The sequence below is a fragment of the Carcharodon carcharias genome, chromosome 13 (assembly GCF_017639515.1).
Source record: "Carcharodon carcharias isolate sCarCar2 chromosome 13, sCarCar2.pri, whole genome shotgun sequence".
NCBI lineage: Eukaryota > Metazoa > Chordata > Chondrichthyes > Lamniformes > Lamnidae > Carcharodon > Carcharodon carcharias.
Window position 1 is genome coordinate 97,375,096 of NC_054479.1, and position 21,542 is coordinate 97,396,637.

Here is a 21,542-nt window from a genome sequence, read left to right on the forward strand (position 1 = left end):
CTAACCACTACATAGCATCCAGTTGCAGTGTAGCATGCTTCCACTTCCTTCAATGGAGGTTTTTTTTTTAAACTACATGCTTAAGAGCTAGGGTACATTTTTTTTAAAAAAAATGTTAGGAATTGTTTTTCCTGCAGGATTTTCTACTACCAACATGGCCACAAACTTTGACAATGTCTGGAACAGCATCCTCAGTTCAATGGATTGCTGCAGCGTCCCAATGTCTACCTGATTAAAACCTCTCACCTGAAGAAAAACAATTTGTTATGTGTGTGGCTGATTCGCCAGATGCTGAGAGAATATTGACTCTATTTAGAATACAGTATTATCTTAAGATATAAAATTGGTTTAAGGACAGAAAACAGTGAGAAGTGCAAGGTGACACATTTTGGCCGCAAGGATAGGGTGAGGTAATACAGATTTAATGGCACAGTTCTAAAGAGCATGTAGGGAAGAGGGTCCTGGGGGTACATGTGCATAGATTCTTGTGGGTAGCAAGACATACTGAGTGGTTAACATATATGGGATTGTGGGCTTCATAAAAACAGGCATTGTCTACAAAATGCTGGACTTTTAAAAAGCTCTGGCTAGAAAATTGTATCTTCTGGTCACCACACTTTAGGAAGGACATGAGGGTCTTTGAGAAGGTGCAGAGGAGATGTACCAGAATGGTTCTAAGTATGAGGGAATTTATCAATAAGGTTAGATTGGAGAAGCTTTGACCAAAGGAGACTGAGGGGAAGATTTGATACAAGTGTACAGGATTATGTCTTTGGCAGCCTTCTGCCTTGTGAGATGATGATTTGTACCTTGGTGTCAATTCTGTTATCCATCACCCGGTGTGGCTCAGGAGCCCTACTCTGGCACATTTGCTGCAGATGAAAACAGTCGACTGAGAAGGTGCCTGTGTTTTCTCTGGGTCCTTTCTCTAAGTCAGCTGAACTTTCCATTACTCTTTGCCTCTTACGATGCAACTCCAAATCATCCAGAGGTCACAGCCAAGGAAAAAAGCTCAACTGACACAAGAGAATCCTATTAAGATGACAGCTTTGGATTAAACAAAGAAAAACTGTGGGCCAGAATCAGGTAAGGACAGCAGATTTCCTTCCCAAAGGACATTAGTGAACCTGATGGGGTTTTACAACAATCAGACATTTAATTCCAGATTTTTATTGAATTCAAATTCCACCATCTGCCGTGGTGGGATTCAAAGCTGGTCCCAGAGCATTACCCTGGGTCTCTGGAATACCAGTGACAGTACCACTATGCCACCACCTCCCCTAAGATTTCAAGAGATGCAGGGGTGGGGGAGGAAGTTGTGAAGAATAACCCTTAAGTCCTTAGTATAAATGACCTGGAACTTGATGCCTCTGACAGATGATCAATGATTTCAAAAGAAAATTAGATTGGTACGTGAGGGAAATAAACTTACGGGGCCATGGGGATAGAGTAGGGGAACGGGACTGCCTGGTTTGGTCTTTGGAGAGTTGGCATTGATTTGATGGACCAAAGGCTCCTTCTGTGCCGTAAATGACTATGGCCAGAAATTGACTGCATAAAGAAACATCCTGGACTTTTGCTCAATTATCTTTGGAGTTTGGGGGATATTTATACAGAAGAATTTCCTTTCATGTAATTTTACAGATTGGACAGAGAACACAAGAATGGAATATGGAAGAATTGTGCCAAATAATATCTTGCCTCAACACCAGTTTACTTTCTCTAGGTTCAAAAAAAACAGACCCTTTTTCTGAATGTTCAAATTCAAATTTTATTTTCTGAGACAAATCTGGTATCTACAGTTTTTAACTTTTTTAATCAAAATATTTTCAAGGATTTATTGTAAGGCCAAGATTCCATATAAGCATGTGCTCATTTGAGCCATCACATTTTGACAAAACATTTAATATTTGTAATACCTATTTAGCTTAACTAGCTCAGCATCTTAAATTCTGAATCCAAGATTCTGCACCCTTTCTAGAGCATCAAACATTTCCAATTTAAACAGATAAAACAAATATATATATCTTTAAATTTATTGATAAATTTGAAGTTTTCTTTAAGGTTCAAAGTTTACTGTCTGATTTCTCAACTTGTTAAACAACAAAACATTAAACAAAATGTGGACACATTAAATTGATGAAGTGCTTTTAAAAAAGTTACGAGATTTTAAACTGAATACAAAAAAGTGAAAAAATTAAATGCTAAAGTTAAGCTGTTAACAAGAAGCAAATATTAGGCAAAAACGCATTCCATTGGTGAATGGCACGAGTATTTTTAAACCACTCTTTAAATCATCTCTTTGCTGTTGCGGATGGCACAGCACAGCACCATGCTGAAAATCATGCCAAAAATCTGGAGAAAAGAAACAAAGTGTTAAGATTTTTGTTATACAACTTAAGAAGTAAAACTTCATAATAGAGTTAACTATTCCACAACCTAGTATTGGGCCTGTTTTACTTACCATTACAATCCCAATGCCAATCCCAATTGCCCCAATGATGTAAAGCTTGTCGTTGAAAATGTCATCAATGGCTGTGATGCATGACTGCAGACAAGATCAAAAAGTGCATAAGTTTTATTTAAGTTAAACTTGAGGAGGCTGTTGTGCATTCTTTTAACATAAGTAATAACATATGAAATAACAGAAAGAACATTGCATTCAGCCCTTCAAGCCTGCATCATTCCACCTCCAACTTCACCATCTCACACTAAAAACCCACATCCTTCAATTCCCTTAGCATCCAAAAATCTATCAATCTCTGTCTTGAATATATTCAATGACTGAATATCCACAGTCCTCTGGGATAGAAAATCCACAATCTGTTCGAATGCAGAAATTTCTTATCTTAGTTCTAAATGGCCGACCCCTTATTCTGAGACTGTGACACCGAGTTATAGACTTTCCAGACAGTGGACACATCACCCCAGCATCTACTCTATCAAGCTATTTCAAATGTTTACATGTTTCAATAAGGTCATCCCTCAATCTTCTAATGCCAGGGAATATAAACCTAGTCTACTCAATCTCTCCTCAGATGGACAATGCCCTCATCCTAGGAATCAATCTAGTGAATCTTCGTTGCATTCCCTCCAAAGTAAATATATCTTTCCTTAGGTAAGAACTGTAAAAAGAGTATTCCAGGTGCAGTCTCACATCCAATTGCAGTAAAATCTCTTCACTCATACTCCAATTCCTTTTTAATAAGGGCGAATATATCACTTGCTTTCCCTGCATGTTAACTTTGTGATTTGTATACAATGACACACAGGTCCCCATGAATACCAACATTTCCTAGTCTTTCTCAGTCTCTCACTATTTAAAAAAAATCTAGCATTAGGTCATTCCAAAAACAAAATAACACATTCCCAACTGATTTTTAATTGATTGTAAAATTTACTTTAATATTCACACTTTTCTTGCCATGGCAACCTAATATTCTGGATCTTAATCACAAATTTAATATATATCTCACGTAAATATTCTCTGCACACCGCAGAGCTTAAATGTCAAATTTTTCCTCAAAACCCATCTGATTTGCACTGGGTAGCGTTCCTTTTGGTTCATCTCTGGACCCTTTAATATACTAAGCTGCACTTTGTTGAACTTCAATTTTAAGCCATTTAAATGTGTTTTGGGATTACAAACGGCTCTGGGAAACACAGTTCAGCAAAGCCCTAAGCTACATGTAACAAGATATGAACAGTTGCTGAGTTGGGTCAGTGCATCATACATGCTCATTGCTATGAGAATTTGTTATGAGCAAATACTGAACCATGTTATTGTGCATTTAAAAAGCCAAAGTTGGTGTGCTGGCAGCAGAACCGATGACCAAGGTAAACATACGTCGCTTCTTCCAAAACAAAGGGAAGTCAGACATCACATTGCCAAATGCATCCAACAGAGGGACAATTGTAGCTTTGCAATCATCCATAATTCTGTGATGTGAATTCCTTAAACCTATTATCAGGATGTAGTAGAACTGAATTCTATTCAGCCTCCAACCCACTGAATCTCAAGATTCTACAGGGTCATAATGATATCAGATAGAATATTTTAACTGTCAAATGACCAAGCAATTGTTTCCTTCGCTTTTCTCCCCATAAGGTTAATGGTGAACTAGTTTTAATCATTTTTGCATTTAGAGTTAGGAACAATACTGTAAAAAAAATTTGAATCAAGTCATTCAAAATTCCTAATCCACATCTAGGACATCAACACTCCAGCACTTTCTCCCGTTCAGTGAAGTCAGATTACATCAGAACAGAAGAGCCCACACTGCTCAACAATTTTCATGTTTATTTGACTAAACTAAAAACATAGCCATATTAAAACAGACTGCGGTTTGCAATCAGATATCTCAATAGGTTACCCCAGTTAGTTTTTGCTGCCTTCTCCGCAATATCAACAGGTAATAATCAAGTTTGGCTGCTTTGTTAATCTAAGTGGATTGGTAGTCATTTGGTGAAATTGATGGAAGCATTATTTTAATATAATTTTCCAGATGGGAAATCCACAGCATCATCTTGGTTTTGACAACCTTCCACTGATTTCAACGGAGAGTAAAACTGGGCTGGGTGTAAAACCAGGATTGCACCCAAACCAGTCAGTACAACAAGGTGGGGTTTGGATAAAATTGATGTTGAAATATTTCCTGTTCCCAGACAGTAATTTTGTTATTAGCCATCTAATTCCTGATGCATCAGTACCTAATTTGCAGTTCAATAATTCTGGTTGAGTGGTAGGCTCTTCAGACCCACACAAACAAATATGCACTTGTTACTGATAATTTTTAGTACAATGGGTGTTCCCTAAAGAAAAATAGGTTACACATTAAATTAAAAAAAAATTAAACCTATTCTGTCACTGTTAAAGTACAAGTTTAAACCTATACAGTATCGCACAAACCAAAATGAGAAAGAAAATTGTAATACCTTTGTAGTAAACATTTCACCAATGTTTTTAGATGGGCAGGTAGATCGCAAAAATATTTCCACTGGTCCTCCCATTCCACAACAATTCAGCTAAAATAAGAACATTTTCTCAGAAACAGTCTTGTAACATTATAGAAAACAGCTGCAGCGTGCATAACTAGCAAAAATGAGTCAATAGATCAAATTTAATATTGTGTTTAGAAAACAACTAATACCATTTTAGTTTACTAAAGAAAGCTAAAGCTGCACTTTTTCTTCATTCATTCAAGGGGTGTGGGCATCACTGGCAATTCATCACAGGGGGGAGGTGGTGGCATAGTGGAATTGTCACTGGGCTGGTAATCCAGAGACCCAGGGTAATGCTCTGGGGATCCAGGTTTGAATTCCACCACGCAGATGGTGGAATTTGAATTCAATAAAAATCTGGAATGGTGACCGTGAAACCATTATCGATTGTCATAAAAAAAAACCATCAAAACTAATATCCTTTAAGGTAGATCGATCATCTTTACCTGGTCTGGCCTACATGCGACTCCGGACCCACAGCAATGTGATTAACTCTTAAATGCCCTCTGAACAAGAGCAATTAGGGATGGGCAATAAAACTGGCCTAGCCAGCGATGCCCACATCCCATGAAAGAATATTTAAAAAAAAAAAATTCCAGCATTCATTGTCCATCCCCAATTGCCCTTGAGAAGGTGGTGGTGAACCATCTTCATGAACCACTGGTACACTCACTGTGCAGATAGGGAGTGAGTGCCATGATTCTGATGCAGCAATGATGAAGGAATTACGATTCATTTGAAAGTCAGGATGATGTCCAACTTGGATGCATCGTTGCAGGTGGTGTTCCTCTGCACCCGCTACCCTTATTCTTTGGGTGGTATCGACCGTAGGTTTGGAAAGTGCTGTTCAAGGAGCCTTGGTGAGTTGCTGCAGTGCATCTTCTAGATGGTACACACTGCTGCCGCTGTGCAGTGATAGAGGGAGTGGATGTGGATGAGGTGCCAATCATGTGGGCTGCTTTATCCTGGATGGGGATCATGCTTCAAGCATGCATTCATCCAAGAAAGTGACAAATGTTTCATCACACTCCAGCCTCTAGATTATAGACAGGCTTTGGGATGTCTGGAGACGAGTTACTTGCTGCACAATTCTCAGCTTCTAACCTGCTTTTGTAGTCACAGTATTTATATGGTCAGTTTAGTTAACTTTTTTGGCAATGGTAACCCCCAGGATGTTGAGGCTGAGTATATTCAGCCATGGTAAGACTGTTTGAATGTCAAGGGTAATGGTTAGATTCTCCCTTATTGGAGATAGTAATTGCCCGGCACTTGTGTGGCATGAATGTTACTTGCCATCTATCAGCTCAAGCCTGAATGGTGTGTCCAGGTTTTGCTGCATGCGGACAGGGTCTACTTCAGTTTCTGGGGTGTTACGAATGAGATTGAATACCGTGCAGTCCTCATTTGTGTTGATGAAAATTTTTCTCTCCAAACTGAAAATGCGGCTTGAATTCAGGTTTCAACTGGAGGAAGAAGTTTCACTGCACTTCGCTCCAAAGCCAGTTGGGCCTCAACATTGATGTATACCCCATAAGCTTACAGTTAGTGTGAAGCTAAAATCATGTTGTATAGACATTGAACTTGTAAACCCACCTCAAGTTGGTGAAAATTATGACAATAAACATATTTCACTTGAAGAACTGGAAAGGAGATTTATAAACAAAAAATTAATAACTTACTCCTTCCTGTATTGCTTTGAGAGCTGCTAGCTTACTCTCCTCTTTATCTTTGAGGCATTCACCATACAAGGAAGTATAGAAGTCCTTCACTTCATTAGTGACCTGCAGGGTACAATTAAAACATAAGGCAATTTATTCAAAGTAAAATTAGAGAGATTTAGATCAAAAGATCTGAAGAGCTAAAACTTACCTCCTGTATTACACAGTAGCTACAAGCAAAGAAAAAAAATCTGGCTGAATTACGGCCTTAGAATAATTTAACCATGGCCAAAAACGAAAAACAGAATTTGAGGAAAAGTTCAGTACCCACAATATCATCTTGACAGTTTCAAGTTTAATTAAAAAGGTCTTGCATGAGGAAAACCTTAATATGGGCTAACAACAGACAAGGCAACAAGATTGATGATAAAGGAAAAGATCCCTCTTGCAGTCCTCAACTTTTCACTTGTCCCTGGTACATTCTGAAGCAGTGTTGAGCAAGTGATGGTACAAGATTTATCTTAATAACCTGGCATAAGACTAGTTCAAATTAATTTTTTTGGTTCCTTTTGGCACTTTGAAAGAATAAAAATACTATCTATGCATTACCTCAAACCAGTGAAAATGATAATACTTGGGTTATAGTTCCATTACTGATCATTTTAAACTAGATTTGCATGGGGATGCATAATTCATGTTTGGTAGCCTCTCAAAATTTAGTCAATTTTACTGGGATTAAGTATCTAATTTAGTTCTGTCCTTGAAACTGCTTTAGCTACTTCCAGGTTACTGTGTGAACTTAAAATTGAAAAGAAAAGGTGGGAAAGAGACTCGAACGTCTCTAAATCTTACACCACTCAAATGTATACCCACATTTTTATATTGCAGACACTGCAGTGCATCAGGGAGGGGGACAGCTACATGGACACTTTGTTCAATGAGGCAGTCGCACTTCTTGGGTTAAGAGTTAGTTGATGGTCAGGGGCAGGAAGGTGTGACTGCGAGTCAGGCAGATATGGGGATCCAGGATGCAGTGATGTAGGCGCCTTGGCCCTTGACCATCAAGTACAAGGCACTTTCTATCTGTGTGAATGAGAACAAGGACTACAGGGTGCATGGACAAACAAGTGGAGGGAGTGTGAAAGAACGCAGTAATGACGAGGGATGATATAGTTAAGGGAATATATAGTGTTCGCTGCAGCCATGATTGGGAATCTCAAAAGTTGTATTGCATGCTCAGTGCCAGGGTTAAAGGCATGCCCTCATAGCTGGGGAAGAACTTGGAGTTGGAGAGATAGGATCCAATTGTTATGCTCCACGTAGTAACCAAACATATTGGTAGAACTAGGAATGATGTTCTGCTGAGAGAGTTTGATGAGTTAGGGCCCAAATTGAGAAGTAGGAACTCACAGGTAATATTCTCTGGATTGTGACTTGAACCACATACCAATTCACATAGGATAAACAGATTAGAAGGTTAAATGCCTGACTGAAAGGATGGTGTGGGAGGCAGAAGTTTTACTTCAGGGGTCACTGGCACTAGTATTGGGGAAAGAGGGACAGAACACAGTCGGAATAAACAGGACATTTTAAGATTGGCTGTGACTAGTGGGGTACCACTTAACTTTGATGGGACTGACTGTAATATATCCAATTTGCTGACAATACAAACAGCCTGTTGGTAGAGGCTCCATTTAAATGAAGTTGGGACCAATTTCCTGATGAATCGAATAACTAGGGCAGTAGGCAAGGATTTAACTAATAAAAGGGGAGGGAAACTTAAAATCAAAAGCAGCAAGGGAAATGTCAAGCTGTAGAGCAGAGCAGCGTTTTGGGTAAAAATAAGAATGGGACAGTAAGAGATACTGAGTAATAAAAATAATAAGGCATTAGTGAGGTGATGTCGAGGAAATTGACAAAGTTAAATCTAAAGGCACTAACCTAGAATGCATGAAGCATTACCAATAAATTAGATGAATTAACAGTACAGATAGAAATTAATAGATTTGATCCAATAGCCATTATGAAGGCATGGTTGCAAAACGACCAAGATGGGAATCTAAATATTTCAGTATACTTAAATATTGGAGGAGACACAAAATAAAAGAGGGGTGTGGGGAGTAGCCATCATAATAAAAGATGGCATAAAGAATAGAAAGGACTTTAGCTTAGAAAAATCAAGAAGCAGAATCAGTTTGCACTGACCTAAGAAAACAGCAAGTGGTAGAAAACATATGTAAGAGTAAGATCTTCTAACAGTAGTTGAAGGGCAGAGCAAATTAAAGGGACATATCACAAGGGTAAGACAGTATTGACAGGGGAAGTTAATCTATGGAGACTGGGCAAACCAAACTTGTATTAATAGTAGAGAGAACAAATTCTTTAGGATGTAAATAAGAGTGTTTTCCAGATCAGAATGTTGAGGGATCAAGCAGAGAACAAGCTATGTTAGATCCAGTATTGTGCAATGAGAAAGGTTAATGACCTTATAGTAAATGGGCCACTAGGGAAGAGTGATCATAATAGGGTAGACTTTTATTTTGAGTATGAAAGTGATTTAGTCATGCCTGAAACTAAGGTCTTAAATAAAACAAACTTAGGTCTGAGGGATGAGTTGGCTAAGGTAGATTGGGGTGATTAAAATATATGATGATAGACAAGCAATAGGTAGCATTTAAAGAATTAATGCATAATTTGAAAATATATATTCTTTTAAGGCAAGAAAAGAACCCACAGAAAAAGTGATCCAACTGTGGCTAAAAAATGTTAAATTAGATTAGAGCATTAGGTCAAAGGTAGAGGTTTATAATGTAATATAATATAAAAAGGAGAAGTAAGCCTGAAAAAATAGGATTTTAGAATTCAGCAAAGGAAGACTAAAAAATTGATAAGGTAGGAGGGAAAAAAAGAATATGAGATTAGACGACCAATAGACAGAAATAAGATTGTAAATGTTTCTGTAGGTTATATAAATGCCTTCACCATTGCTTGGTCAAAATTCTGGAACTCCCTTTGTAACAGCTCTGTGGGTGTTCCTACAACACATGGGCTGCAGCAGTTCAAGAAGGTGGCTCACCACCACCTTAGGGATGAGTAATAAATGCAGACCTAGCCAGTGATACCCACATCCCTTGAAAGAATTTTTTTAAAATTGGTGAAAGTCAACATGGGCCCATTAGAGACAGTGACAGGTGAAATTCTAATAGGGAATAAGGAAATGGCAGACATGTTAAACAAATATTTTGTGCCTATCTTCATGGTAGAAGAAACAAAAAACTCAAATAATGGGAAACTAAGTTTAGTGAGAAAATATTAGCATGGATTGGGGATTGACAGAAAACAGTAGGAATAAACAGGGCATTTTAAGATTGGCTGTGACTAGTGGGATGCCACTTAACTTTGGGGAAGCTGAGTGTAATATAACCAAATTTACTGACAATACAAAGTTAGGTTGGAAAGTAAGCAGTGTGTAAGTAATGTTAGCAAAGAGGCTGCAGAGGGATATACACAGGTTGGTGAGTGGTTAAGAACATAGCAGATCGTATTCAATGTGGTAAAGAAAAACAAATAATATTTTTTGAATGGTGAGACTCTAAAACATTTGCATTCAGAGGGACCTTGTACACAAATCACAAAAAGCTAACCTGTAGATTCAGGGAAAAGTGAAATGTTGTCAAATGTTAACCCATTTTACTTCCTCTGACAAGGTTCATCTTTTGGAAGGTGTCTGATCTCCATGATACTCATACCAATAGCCCCTCAGAAGAGGATGGAAAATTCAGCAAGCCTTCTAGGCTGCCAATTAGGGGAGGTTTTTATTTAATGGACCTAGAGGGAACAGCGACAGAAAGATGCTGCAAAGAAAAAACGCACTGTTAAGGGAGAGCCTCATGGCTCTGTGGGTTATACACTGTCCTTACACTTTTGGTTCCAAAGTCAATGCAGACTACAAGTGTGAAAGTCTCCTCTTAGTGCTGTCTTGAAGAGGAGTTCCAAAATGGGTGCAATTAGACAATCTCAGTCCAGTTCCTAATTGTTATGGGCCACCTGTTCAACCCTCACCAATTCAGCAATCTCACTTAGAAAGACTGATGATTGGTATAGGAAGTAGAAACATACACCAATAGGTTCAGGACACATTGTCATGGTACAATAGAGTTTTACTACATCTAACCTGGGAATGGTTGGTTACAATGGATGGTTTAGTTTAGTGTTTAATTCTCTAGCACTAACATCCATGACTTTGATCAGCACAAAAAGTAATTAAGCTATCAAGACTGATTTAAAGCAGAAACTGATCCATACCTTATCCTTATTCAGAAAGCCCCATATTCCCGCTGCTATTTCAACTGCAAATATGACGAGGAGAAACAAGAAGAACTGAAAGAGAAGAGTGTTGGATTACATCTAAACTATTTAAAAACCAAACTCAGTGTCATACAAAACCACAGTTTACAGAAGGACAAAGGCTTTAACTCGATATTTCTAAGGATGCATTCTTATTATAGCTAGCATCTAAAGGCACACCACTTTGCATCAATGCACTTGCACTATTGCTGCAGCAACCATAATTCAGAATTGGATTCAGGCCAGACATCAATAGAATGAGACTGACTAGAGGAGGTCCCCTCTTTCTGCCTCACTTCACAATTTGGACCTGGTCACCCAACTTATACTCCAGATATTTAGTTTTAGTGTGAAGCTGAAACCAACTCATCACAACTCTGGACTTATAGTGTGAATGCATCATTATTCTTGGCTTTGATCATCTAAATACCGCATATAAGCAGCTAGTAATCGCGAGCAAATAGAGCAATTTAATTTTACCAAAGAAAAGCTCCTGCTGACTTGAAACTAAACATGTATGAAGTCCAATTTAAAAAATTAGGATACTTAGACATCCAAAGTACTTTAACCATTCCCTCCAGATATTTCTCATATTGCATATTTTGTTAAAAACCCAAGGGGACTAATTCTTCACAAAGTTTACTACACACTTGATTTAAACAATTTCCTACAGTAACTAAGATTTCTGCAGACACTTCAAAACAATTTTTATTGGCCTAGACAAGTTCACGGAAACCACATTGCAGAATCAGATAGATGGGCATTCAGGGACTGAGATGCAAGGGAGAAAGGAAGAATGTCAATAAAGGAGCAGCTTCACTGGCCTGAATGCATGTGCTTTCAATTAACAGTGGTGGAAAACATGGCAAGCTCAACCTTTTATTAAATACACTTCAAAGTTACTCTCCAGCTACTTCTCAACCATTAGGATAAATTATTTACCTTTCACTCTAGAAACCATGCTGGACATTTGTCAGACAGGTTACTTATTGATCTCCGAAGTAGGACACTGATATTTGTAAATTGAAAGCTGCCAACTGAATGTGAGAATATAATTCTCTCTCTATTTTCTCCCCCTAGTCTGTCACCTCAGAACAGAGCATAATTAGGATGTTGTTTCACAAGCAATATTAACTCAAAGTGGGCAGTCCTCATGTGCAGCTGTGCAAATGCATTGTCAATCTACTCAACTGAGGAGGCATCACACCAGTGTCAGGCTGGACCATCTGGTCAGTCTTTTGGAAGTGTAATAAAAGGGTGAAGGCCATTTTGGCCCTTCTTAATGCAAGTTAAGTATGTGTCAGACATTCAAACAGTTGTCCTACAGGCTTCAGAGTTCCTCCCGCCTATGTGTATGGTGCAAGATCAATTTGTGAAGCACACTGCGGAAGAAGAAATGGTTCAGGAAGATGAACTCCAATCAGTTGAATATCGAGTTTCCTGCAGGGTGAAAAGCTGGTATACTGGTGCATAATGCCACTTTGACAAAGTTCCTCATGAAGGCTTGAATTAAGCAGTTGGTGAAGATTAAGCTTGGTATATCTTGGTGGCTGGCAGTTCATAAACTGTGTTATTTAGCCTCTTGCAACACACTGAACACAGATGTTCTTTGTGTAGCTGATGATGTAACAGAACAGGGACAACAAGCACTGGAAGATATTTACGGCAGCCTGGGTATTAGCACACAAGCCTTTATCCCCAGGGCCTTGTAGTTATTACAAATAGGTTGCAGAGAGGTGCCGAAGAACTGCACCCCTTGCATCTCCGTTCAACGGGTATAGCATTAACTGTGCCCATGCTGTAATCAAGGGTAGCAATGCACTCGCGTCTTAAGGTGAGATGTGCTGCTTGCATGATATTTTCACTATCTGTGTCCACTGAACAAGAGTTAAAATCCATGCTCATTAGTTGTCCAACAAATATCTAGTGATTATCTGTCTTGGCAGCAGTGAATGAGTCTTTCTGGGGATGAACTAGCTCTAAGATGAAACCAGCTTGCACGACCAAGTGTATCAATGTCAATTCTCTCTGACACTGGGTGACTCAATACCTGAACCAGCAGGTCCACAGTATCCCAGGGAAATGTTGGATAAATGATTAGCCAATTTACCTCCCTAATGGAACCCAGAAGGGTAGACTTAAGGAACGAGATTAATTCCTAATTGATGGCAGATAGCCCAATAGATCAATGCCTTAACAGGTGGTGTGGTTTTGGCTGAACAAGCAATGGACTAGTGATATGTTGGTTGAATATGGTTTTGATTGGTTAAACTCCAATAGGACTTGGAGCAAACTTTGCTCCCATCAGCCTGTACATAGTTAAGCAGGATGCCTGTGCATCAGGAAAATTGTATGCTCAGTATTGGACAAACAAAAAATTCTCCCAATATGGATGTCAGCATCTTAGTTTTGAAACTCATTCGCATTTTTAAAAAGTTATAAATGGCAAAGGTTGACTATATTATTAATTTCCATCATTTAAAGTGCATTTTTTTTTGCACAAAAACAGATCTTGTCTACAAGAATGCTTCTACTTATAGGCCAACATTACTAAATCATTTATGCCATGCATTTAAACTTACACATCCAAGCATGCATGTAGACTCCTGAATTGCACCACAGCATCCTAGGAAGCCAACAATCATCATCAGTGCACCAGCTCCAATCAAGATATAGACACCTATAAGGAAATGCATAAACTATGAATGGGTGTTAGTGCATGGAAACACCATTTCCAAGTTCCCCATCATATTACACACTATCCCAACTTGGAAATTTATCATTTATGACTATTGGATTAATAGTCGAACTACCCAACACACACCACTGTAAACTATCTTCACCACATGGACTACAGCAGTTCAAGAGGCTCACACCAACTTTTTAAGGATAACTAGGGATGCGTATTAGATGTTGGTCATGTTGGCGACATCCAAATCCTAGGAACTTTAAAAAAAAAAGCACTAAAGTATCACGATACTCCAGTTCAAGTTTACATCAGGCTCAGTACAGCTCTTGCCAGGTTACAAAGCCACATTCTGAAGTACCCAGGCAGCCCATTGGAAACGTAAAACAGCAGAGTCTGCTTCCTTCTTACATGAAGAATTAACCACTTGGAGTGACATTCTGTGCGAGCATCCAAGCAGCTGTCTCCAGATGTCCTTTGAGGTTGATCTTGGTGCAAACCCTGAGTGTGTAAAGCTGGGAGGCAGCTGACTGCACATCATATGCACATAGACACTGGGCAGAAACCAATAACTGCAGCCTGTTGTTTTGTTACTTATATTTACAGCTAGCATACATTCATCCTATTTCTATCATCAAACACAACGTACATGCCAAAGAAGTGTTTTAATTAATCAATCCTTACGCAGTTCAAAGAATTAATCTACAAAAACTTCATGAAAAATAATTTCAAATTAAAGCAATTTAACACATTATGTTCTAGAAAAACAGAACTGTACTTCTTGCATAACACGCAGCTCTATCTGAAGTAGAATTTAGCATACTAGCTGTAAACGATTAACATTTTCTACAAAGCCATTCTTCACAACAAAAAAAACCCAGAAAAGACTAACATACCAGGTCTTTATCTTCAGCATTTCCAAATGTTCCAGCCATTACCATTGAAAAATAAACTACAAGTCATCCAGATCATCAGGGTTAGGTCACACCCATATAACCTTCAATTAGAAACGTTTATAAAACAACTTTCTTACTTAAAACCACTGTGCTTTAGTGGACTGAAAGATGAAAACAGATAGGAAGAGTGATTCCATACGTCTGCACTCCCAGTTATGGAGTGGTACTCTCAGGGAAGACATCTTGAGTGTAAAATGATTTTTGTATCCATTCAATCATTTAAATAGATGAAAAAAATCAAGTTCTATGAATTCCTAAGAGCCGTATTTTTTCCATTTATTTACGGGGTTTGGGTGTCACTGGCTAGGCCAACATTTATTGCCCATTTTAATTGCCCTCGAGAAGGTGGTGGTGAGCTGCCTTCTTGGAACTGCTGCAGTCCAAGTGGTGTAGGTACACCCACAGTGCTGTTAGAGAGGAGGGTTCAGGATTTTGACCTAGGCCATTGTGAGACAGATTAGTTTTACCTTATTGGTGCTATGTGCACATGCTAAGTGTTGGTTTCAAGTACCATCCATCTTGTACAAATCAAGTGTCCTCTGGCCCCATACCATCAAAACTAATGCTCCCATGTGCATTCAGGCAAACTTGAAAACCATATATATTTGCAAGCGTATTTATGTGGAAGCAAAGTTAAAAACTGCATATTTTCTGAACCCTAGATTCGTTATGGTGGTTTGCCTGAAGACAACAACAGTTCTTGTGCACTATTTGGTTTCCAGCTGGTCCTTGAGCAGTAACAACCTTACTTTTGATTAATATTTACGTAGCTTGAAATGTCTCTCCCCAAAATTGTGACAAATGCAAGAGATCATTTTGTCCATCTTTTCATTGAAACCTACCACTCTTCCTATTACAGCATTTCATTCTGCTCGTTCCCCTGTACTATCCTACCCAGGATATTATTCCCAACATTACGTCACTCTTTACTAAGTATTTACCATTACTCCTAGATACAGCTTTTGCCATTATGTACCCATCTCTCCACCAGTCTTCGTTGAATTTGAAGAATTATTTCAGATTAACCCTTCTATTCATTTTTTTTTTCTATCCTTGTTATTATTGCATATCATTTTAGATAACCGATTCCCTTTCATTCATTGCCTTTCATGACTGAAGAGTTCATTTTCCTTTTAACTCCCGACTTGGAGGTGGGAATGGTGAAGTGTGGTGGGTGGGGAGATCTGCCTTGTGGTCTTTCTTACCTCCTTCCAGGTTCCTGTGTGCCTATGTCACTGAACACAATGCTCAGTGAAACCTCATTGCAGCTTTATAGAGCTTCAACATGCTAGATTTGGGCCCTACTGATTTAGTAACATGGCTCAGTATTGTTTGCCTGGCTTAGGGTGACACTGCAATGAATGGACATAATGCAGGGTCAGGTCTCTAACTGGGTGGGAGTTGGGTATTGTACAATTATGACATCTCCTGACCATTTGTATGTTGTCTCTGCCTTAACCTTTAGGGTCAACCTCATTTAAAGAGTCAGCAAGCACACAACATCAAGGCGGCTGGTCATTAGATGTCTGCTGTGTGGTGGACAAAACGTAGGGTTCTCTGGCAGGATTTGACAGCCTGCAACATTTTAAATGGAGATGCATTTCCCAACAGTTGATACAGTCCCACCACCTAAGGACTGTATCATGACACACAGGCAACTTTGTATGCCCTCCTGATAATTTGAATGCGTCCATTCTTTTGTTTGCTGAAGGCTAAATAAGACAAATATTCACCCCGAGGACCATCCCAATCCACATTCTCCTACAAGAAGTCAGCCTTACCAAGATTCCAGGCAAAGCGCGCCCAGGTAAACAGAGGGTGAGGAATTAGAAGCCGCTGTTGGCTGAGTTCATACTAACAATCTTTGGTTCTTTTTACTCACCAAGTGTATAGTATCAAACACTGAAGCATAATTCTGCTGTAAAATAGATCCAAAAGGCCCTCATCATTGTATCTCTAGTCCTTTGCAATAAACAGAGCCAGGGCCCAGTGCTACTGAGCAGACAATCAGCTCACTCCCCAACTCACAAGTTCAGACAGATTGGGGGAAACAGACAAAAAGGAAAACTCGGTGGGGACCTTGAACACCAACTTGACCGCTAGGTTCAATTTTCCAGCATCAAGTACTTCCACCCAAAAGATAGAATGATAAGTGACACAGTACAACAAGTGATTAGTCCATCCAATGTGACTATGCCAACTCTGAAGAGCACTCCCTTGCTTATTCCCACAACCCGGAGTGTGTTTCCTATTCAAGTATTTACCCCATTCTCTTATGAAAGAGATTCCCAAACCTGCTTGCACCACTCTTCCAAATTGCATTCCAGATCACAACTCCATCATTTTTCATGTTGCCTCTGGTTCTTTTTCCAATTTCCATAACATCTGCACCCTCCGGTTACTGACCAATCTGTCACTGGAGTTTCCTCTTTATTTACTCTATCAAAATCTTTCACTAGTTTGAAGGCCTCCTCCAAAGCTTCATTCTGGTGGTCCTTGCCCTGTCAAATTAGTTTAAACCCTCCACCACAGTACTGGTTAACCTCCCTCCAAGGCTATTGGTTCCAATCCTGTTGAGCTGCAGCTTGTACATCCATATACTGCTTCCTCCCACCTCGAATTGGTCCCAATGCCCCAGGAATTTGAAGCCCTCTCTCCTGCACCATTCTGTCCCACATGAATCCCATTTTATTTCCTCTATACTCACTAGCATGTGATACTTAGTAAACCAAAGATTATTTCCTTTGAGCTCCTAATCTAATTTTCTACCTAGCTCCTGAAATTCTCTGTAGAACTGCAACACTTTTTTTACCTAGGTTATTGCTTCCAACTATAACTTCTGGCTGTATCCCTTTCCCCTCTTTTATAGTGATGCTATAACTAACATCCTGCAATAGTAGTTATGCAACATAAACTGTTCTGCATAGAGGAATTGTTGAACAAGTTCTGCTATCTAATCTACAACAAGCCATTGTGCCACTGTCCACATAAAACACAACTATAGTTACCCATTTTAAATTACGGTGTTACAAAAAATAAGTTGTTTCCAAAAGAATGATTATAGTGCATTCGGCTCCAAAACACCTTAAAAGGTGAATTGCTCAATGATAGACAAAAGCCTTGTTTTTGTGTCAGAGCCAATGGAAAAGGGGCACCTCTGCCTTTCAAAGGAAATCCTAATTTCAAAGTCAACTTTCCAATGTGAGCTCAAACACTATTACTATACAGATGCAAACTCAAACATCCCTGCACTAACTTCAGTAGTCATCTACACAAACCCATCGAAAATAAAAGCACAGATGTCGTGTTTATTACAGGAGATAATGCAGGGCACCTCTTTGTGTAGTTTAGATGACATACCAATGGGAGAGTTACAATTGATTTTTTTTTTGCACTCTTCCAATAATTTGCAATAGTTTAATTCATTAATGCTAACATTATACTTGCACCTGTTGGAAGATCTAAGTTTTTGTGTTATGTCATGAAATAGGAATCAATAAAAATGTACTCTTCCATTTCTTTAATTTACTCCCCCTGACCTACTCCCTCCAAGATTTGACATCTTACCGATATAGAATGTAGTGGGATGTTGGTCAGTTTCAAATATGCTCTTTGTTTGTGGATCAAAACGGAGCCATAATCCAATTGCCAGGACTGCAGTTCCTGCAAGCTAAAACACAAAAGAAACAGATCATGAATTATTGGACTAGCCACACCTCCAAGAACAATTCCAACATTTTACACATTCAGTCAATGTTTTTCATTTCTGTACTTGCCAACCTGTTCTCTTTCATCCATTCACCGTAATGGATGAGGAGCCGCAAACTGATGGGCATGGTAGAGGAAACTCTGGCCTCACAGAATAGCAAATCAAAAAGGACGCAAGATAAGGTATTTCTTCAGGCAGTACGTTTAAAATGCATATGTATAATTTTTTTCTATTCGTTCATGGGATGTGGGCGTTGCTGACTGGGCCAGCATTTAATGCCCATCCCTTACTGCCCTTGAGAACTGAGTGGCTTGCTAGGCCATTTCAGAGGGCATTTAAGAGTCAATCACATTGCTGTGGTTCTGGAGTTACATGTAGTCCAGACCAGGTAAGGACGGCAGATTTCCTTCCCTAAAGGACACTAGTGAACCAGATGGGTTTTTACAACAATGGGAATGGTTTCATGGTCAACTTTTAGACTTTTATTCTGATTTTTTTTTTAAACTGCATTCAAATTTCACCATTTGCCGTGGTGGGATTCAAACCCAGGTCCCCAGAGCTTTACTCTGAGTATCTGGAATACTAGTTCAGTGACAATACGACTACACCACCACCTTCCCATAATTACTTGTACAAATATTTGATTTATATCTCTTATACTGTGCCTGCTTTTCAACTTATCCAGCAGTTGGTGAATGCCCGAGGTGGTTGAGATCAATACAATTTTACTTTATCTGCAATAGGGGAACAATACACAGTTACCTGTTTATGCATTGCATAATCAGCTATAGTCAATTAACCGTGCAACACTTGAGGGTGACATTTATTTAACTAACCCAGGGTTAAATAATATTTTTGGTTTGCTAGGGCTTCTTTTCCATTCTCACTAGCTCCTTTATTAGGTGATGCAGCCATGTAGTAACATTAAAGATAACGCAAGTACGGAAAGTAAAGCGTTTCCTTCATTAGATAGATAAGATAGTACAAATACCAAATGTTTTTACCTCAGCCAAATCTCGAGGCAAGGATTAATCAGATCAAAATAGTTAAAACATATTTTTCTAAGTAATGCCTTTATTTGGCAACACATGGCTGAACAAAGATCCTTAAAATGGCTGAATCTATGTCTGTGACCCTCAAACAAAGGAACTACCTAGAAGTATTGGGTAAGCTCACAAATCATTCTCTTTGGGGAGCCACTAACGGCACCCTCTGTGGGCTGTACAGACAAACTTCAAAGAGAGATGTACAAAGGCCATCTGCATTTCATAACCCAGGCTGGCCAACAGGAGTCTGCTCGTCTGCTAAGACAAAAGGCCCTGCAACCTTCCTTTCAATTCTTAATGGTTGAGGCATTTAACAATCTCAGGGACCCAGACAAGGGATACACATCCTTTGCCAAAAAGAGTGTGGAGAGGTGGGAGTCATGTGACTTGGGCCTGTGGCTTGTTGAACCAGTAATATTTCCTGTTTACCATCTAACTGGTAGCCTCACAGAAAGGGGCTCGGGGCCAGGTTAGACACCTGGCCCCATCTATGCTGTTTCTGCTGGAAATTTCATACCATTGCCTACAAGACTGATTCATCTCTGCATGTCTATCTCATCGTCTGAAGTCAAAACCACCAGAAAAGTGAATTATCCAGCATCGGTTTTCAACCCACCAACACCCATGAAGGAACACCTCATCGGACTTGATTCTGGACCCTGGAACTCACGTAAAACAATATTTACTTTCTCTGTGGTCTCTATACTGTAAATATTTCTTTTCTCTATCCCTCTCAATTATCTGAATATGAGGGGGACATTGCGAACTCTCTTTTGCGTTTTGGCTGCGTGCAAATAAACTAACCTTTTGAGTTCATCCCATCTCAAGTTTGCTGTAAGGTTATTAATAGAAAATTGGACTGCACCAAAACTGAGGGGTTGGAAAATATGCCACCGCTCAAAGAGAGGAACAAATCAAAACACCCGTTTACAGGTGGGTGGAGAGAGGAGAAATTAGCACTGTTTGAATTAACCTCCCTCCTGCCTGTAACAATTAAATCTTTTAATCCTCATGTAAAATTCAAGTTGTTCACAATACTTGTATCAACTGTAAGATAAAAAAGGTTTGCTGACATTTCTGGGTCCATCATCCACTAGCTCAGTGTCATGACATCTCTTGCTCCTCTACTTCCAAATCTTCTTCAAAATCAGGTTCCGTTTCCTCTTCTTCAGAGGAGGTAGCTGAAGATCATCTATACCTATCATATAGCTGAACATGTGGTATTCTCTTGTTTACCTGCTTTGTACCACCTGGTTACAGCTGATTCTAGATTGAAGTCATCCCCAGAGGGGCCCTTTCGAGAGATCATGATGTTGGCAATGGTTTGTATCAAGTTGACTCAGCAGTCACTGTGTTCATGAGGGAAAAGGCCCTCGCCACTTTGGCTGCGGCCGATGGTATTGGTGTATAATCTCCAAAAAGGTGGAAGCAGCTAGAGAACTCTTCTTGCCTCTCTTTGAAGACCCTACTCCACAAAAATGTGCCAAGTGATTACACTAGGATATTTTTGGATTATCTACTTTAGTTGGAGTTGCTTGGCTATAGTTCCAACAACCTTGCATCCTGGGATGCAAGGATACCTTCGAATTGGCATCTCGAAAGTCTTTCAGCTCCTTTGGCTAGATTTTCTGATCAAGTTTTGTCACAGCTCCAAGATCTTGTTGGTTGACAATGAGCCAAATTGCTCTTGTAGGCAGTAGCCAGCTGGCTCTACATAGTTTTGTGACTGGGAGTAAGCAGCTTCACCTTCTGCAACCCTTTTCAATTCAATCCCTCTGTAGGTCTCCTCACAGTACTCTGCTCTGGTGGTACCAAGCTGCGGTCTATAATATTCCTGTGTCATGTCACGCAGCACTGAGGAAGTTAGTTGATAGTGTTATCATGGCCCAAGATACATTCATTGTGGCGAGATAAACTCTCCAAAAATATTCATATGCACTACATATGGAGAAAGAACTTGGAGGCTTCTTTACCATTCACCTTGCTTTAGGAGCGTCTTTTTTGGCCTCAGCCTGCTGCTGTCATTCAGATGGGCAACACAGTGAGTAGTTCCTTTCAACGTCAACAGTGGCCAATCTAATGAGTGTCCTCTACCCATGTTGGTCTGAGAACGGTTTCATCCAGCAAGTCAGCCAATTC

At 39.4% G+C, this 21,542-nt stretch overlaps 1 protein-coding gene across 1 annotated transcript in view; it reads right to left on the reverse strand.

Moving 5' to 3' along the window:
* Positions 1-1,751: 1,751 nt before the first annotated feature.
* LOC121285956 (CD9 antigen-like) overlaps positions 1,752-21,542 on the reverse strand; it is a 43,615-nt gene continuing 23,824 nt past the window's right edge. Inside the window, exons 2-8 of the mRNA XM_041202938.1 lie at positions 18,216-18,318; positions 13,589-13,686; positions 10,965-11,039; positions 6,681-6,782; positions 4,936-5,025; positions 2,465-2,548; positions 1,752-2,355 (exon numbers count right to left, since the gene is read on the reverse strand). Coding sequence (XP_041058872.1) covers positions 2,290-2,355; positions 2,465-2,548; positions 4,936-5,025; positions 6,681-6,782; positions 10,965-11,039; positions 13,589-13,686; positions 18,216-18,318 — 618 coding nt within the window. The 3' untranslated portion in view covers positions 1,752-2,289. The remainder of the gene's footprint in view (positions 2,356-2,464; positions 2,549-4,935; positions 5,026-6,680; positions 6,783-10,964; positions 11,040-13,588; positions 13,687-18,215; positions 18,319-21,542) is intronic.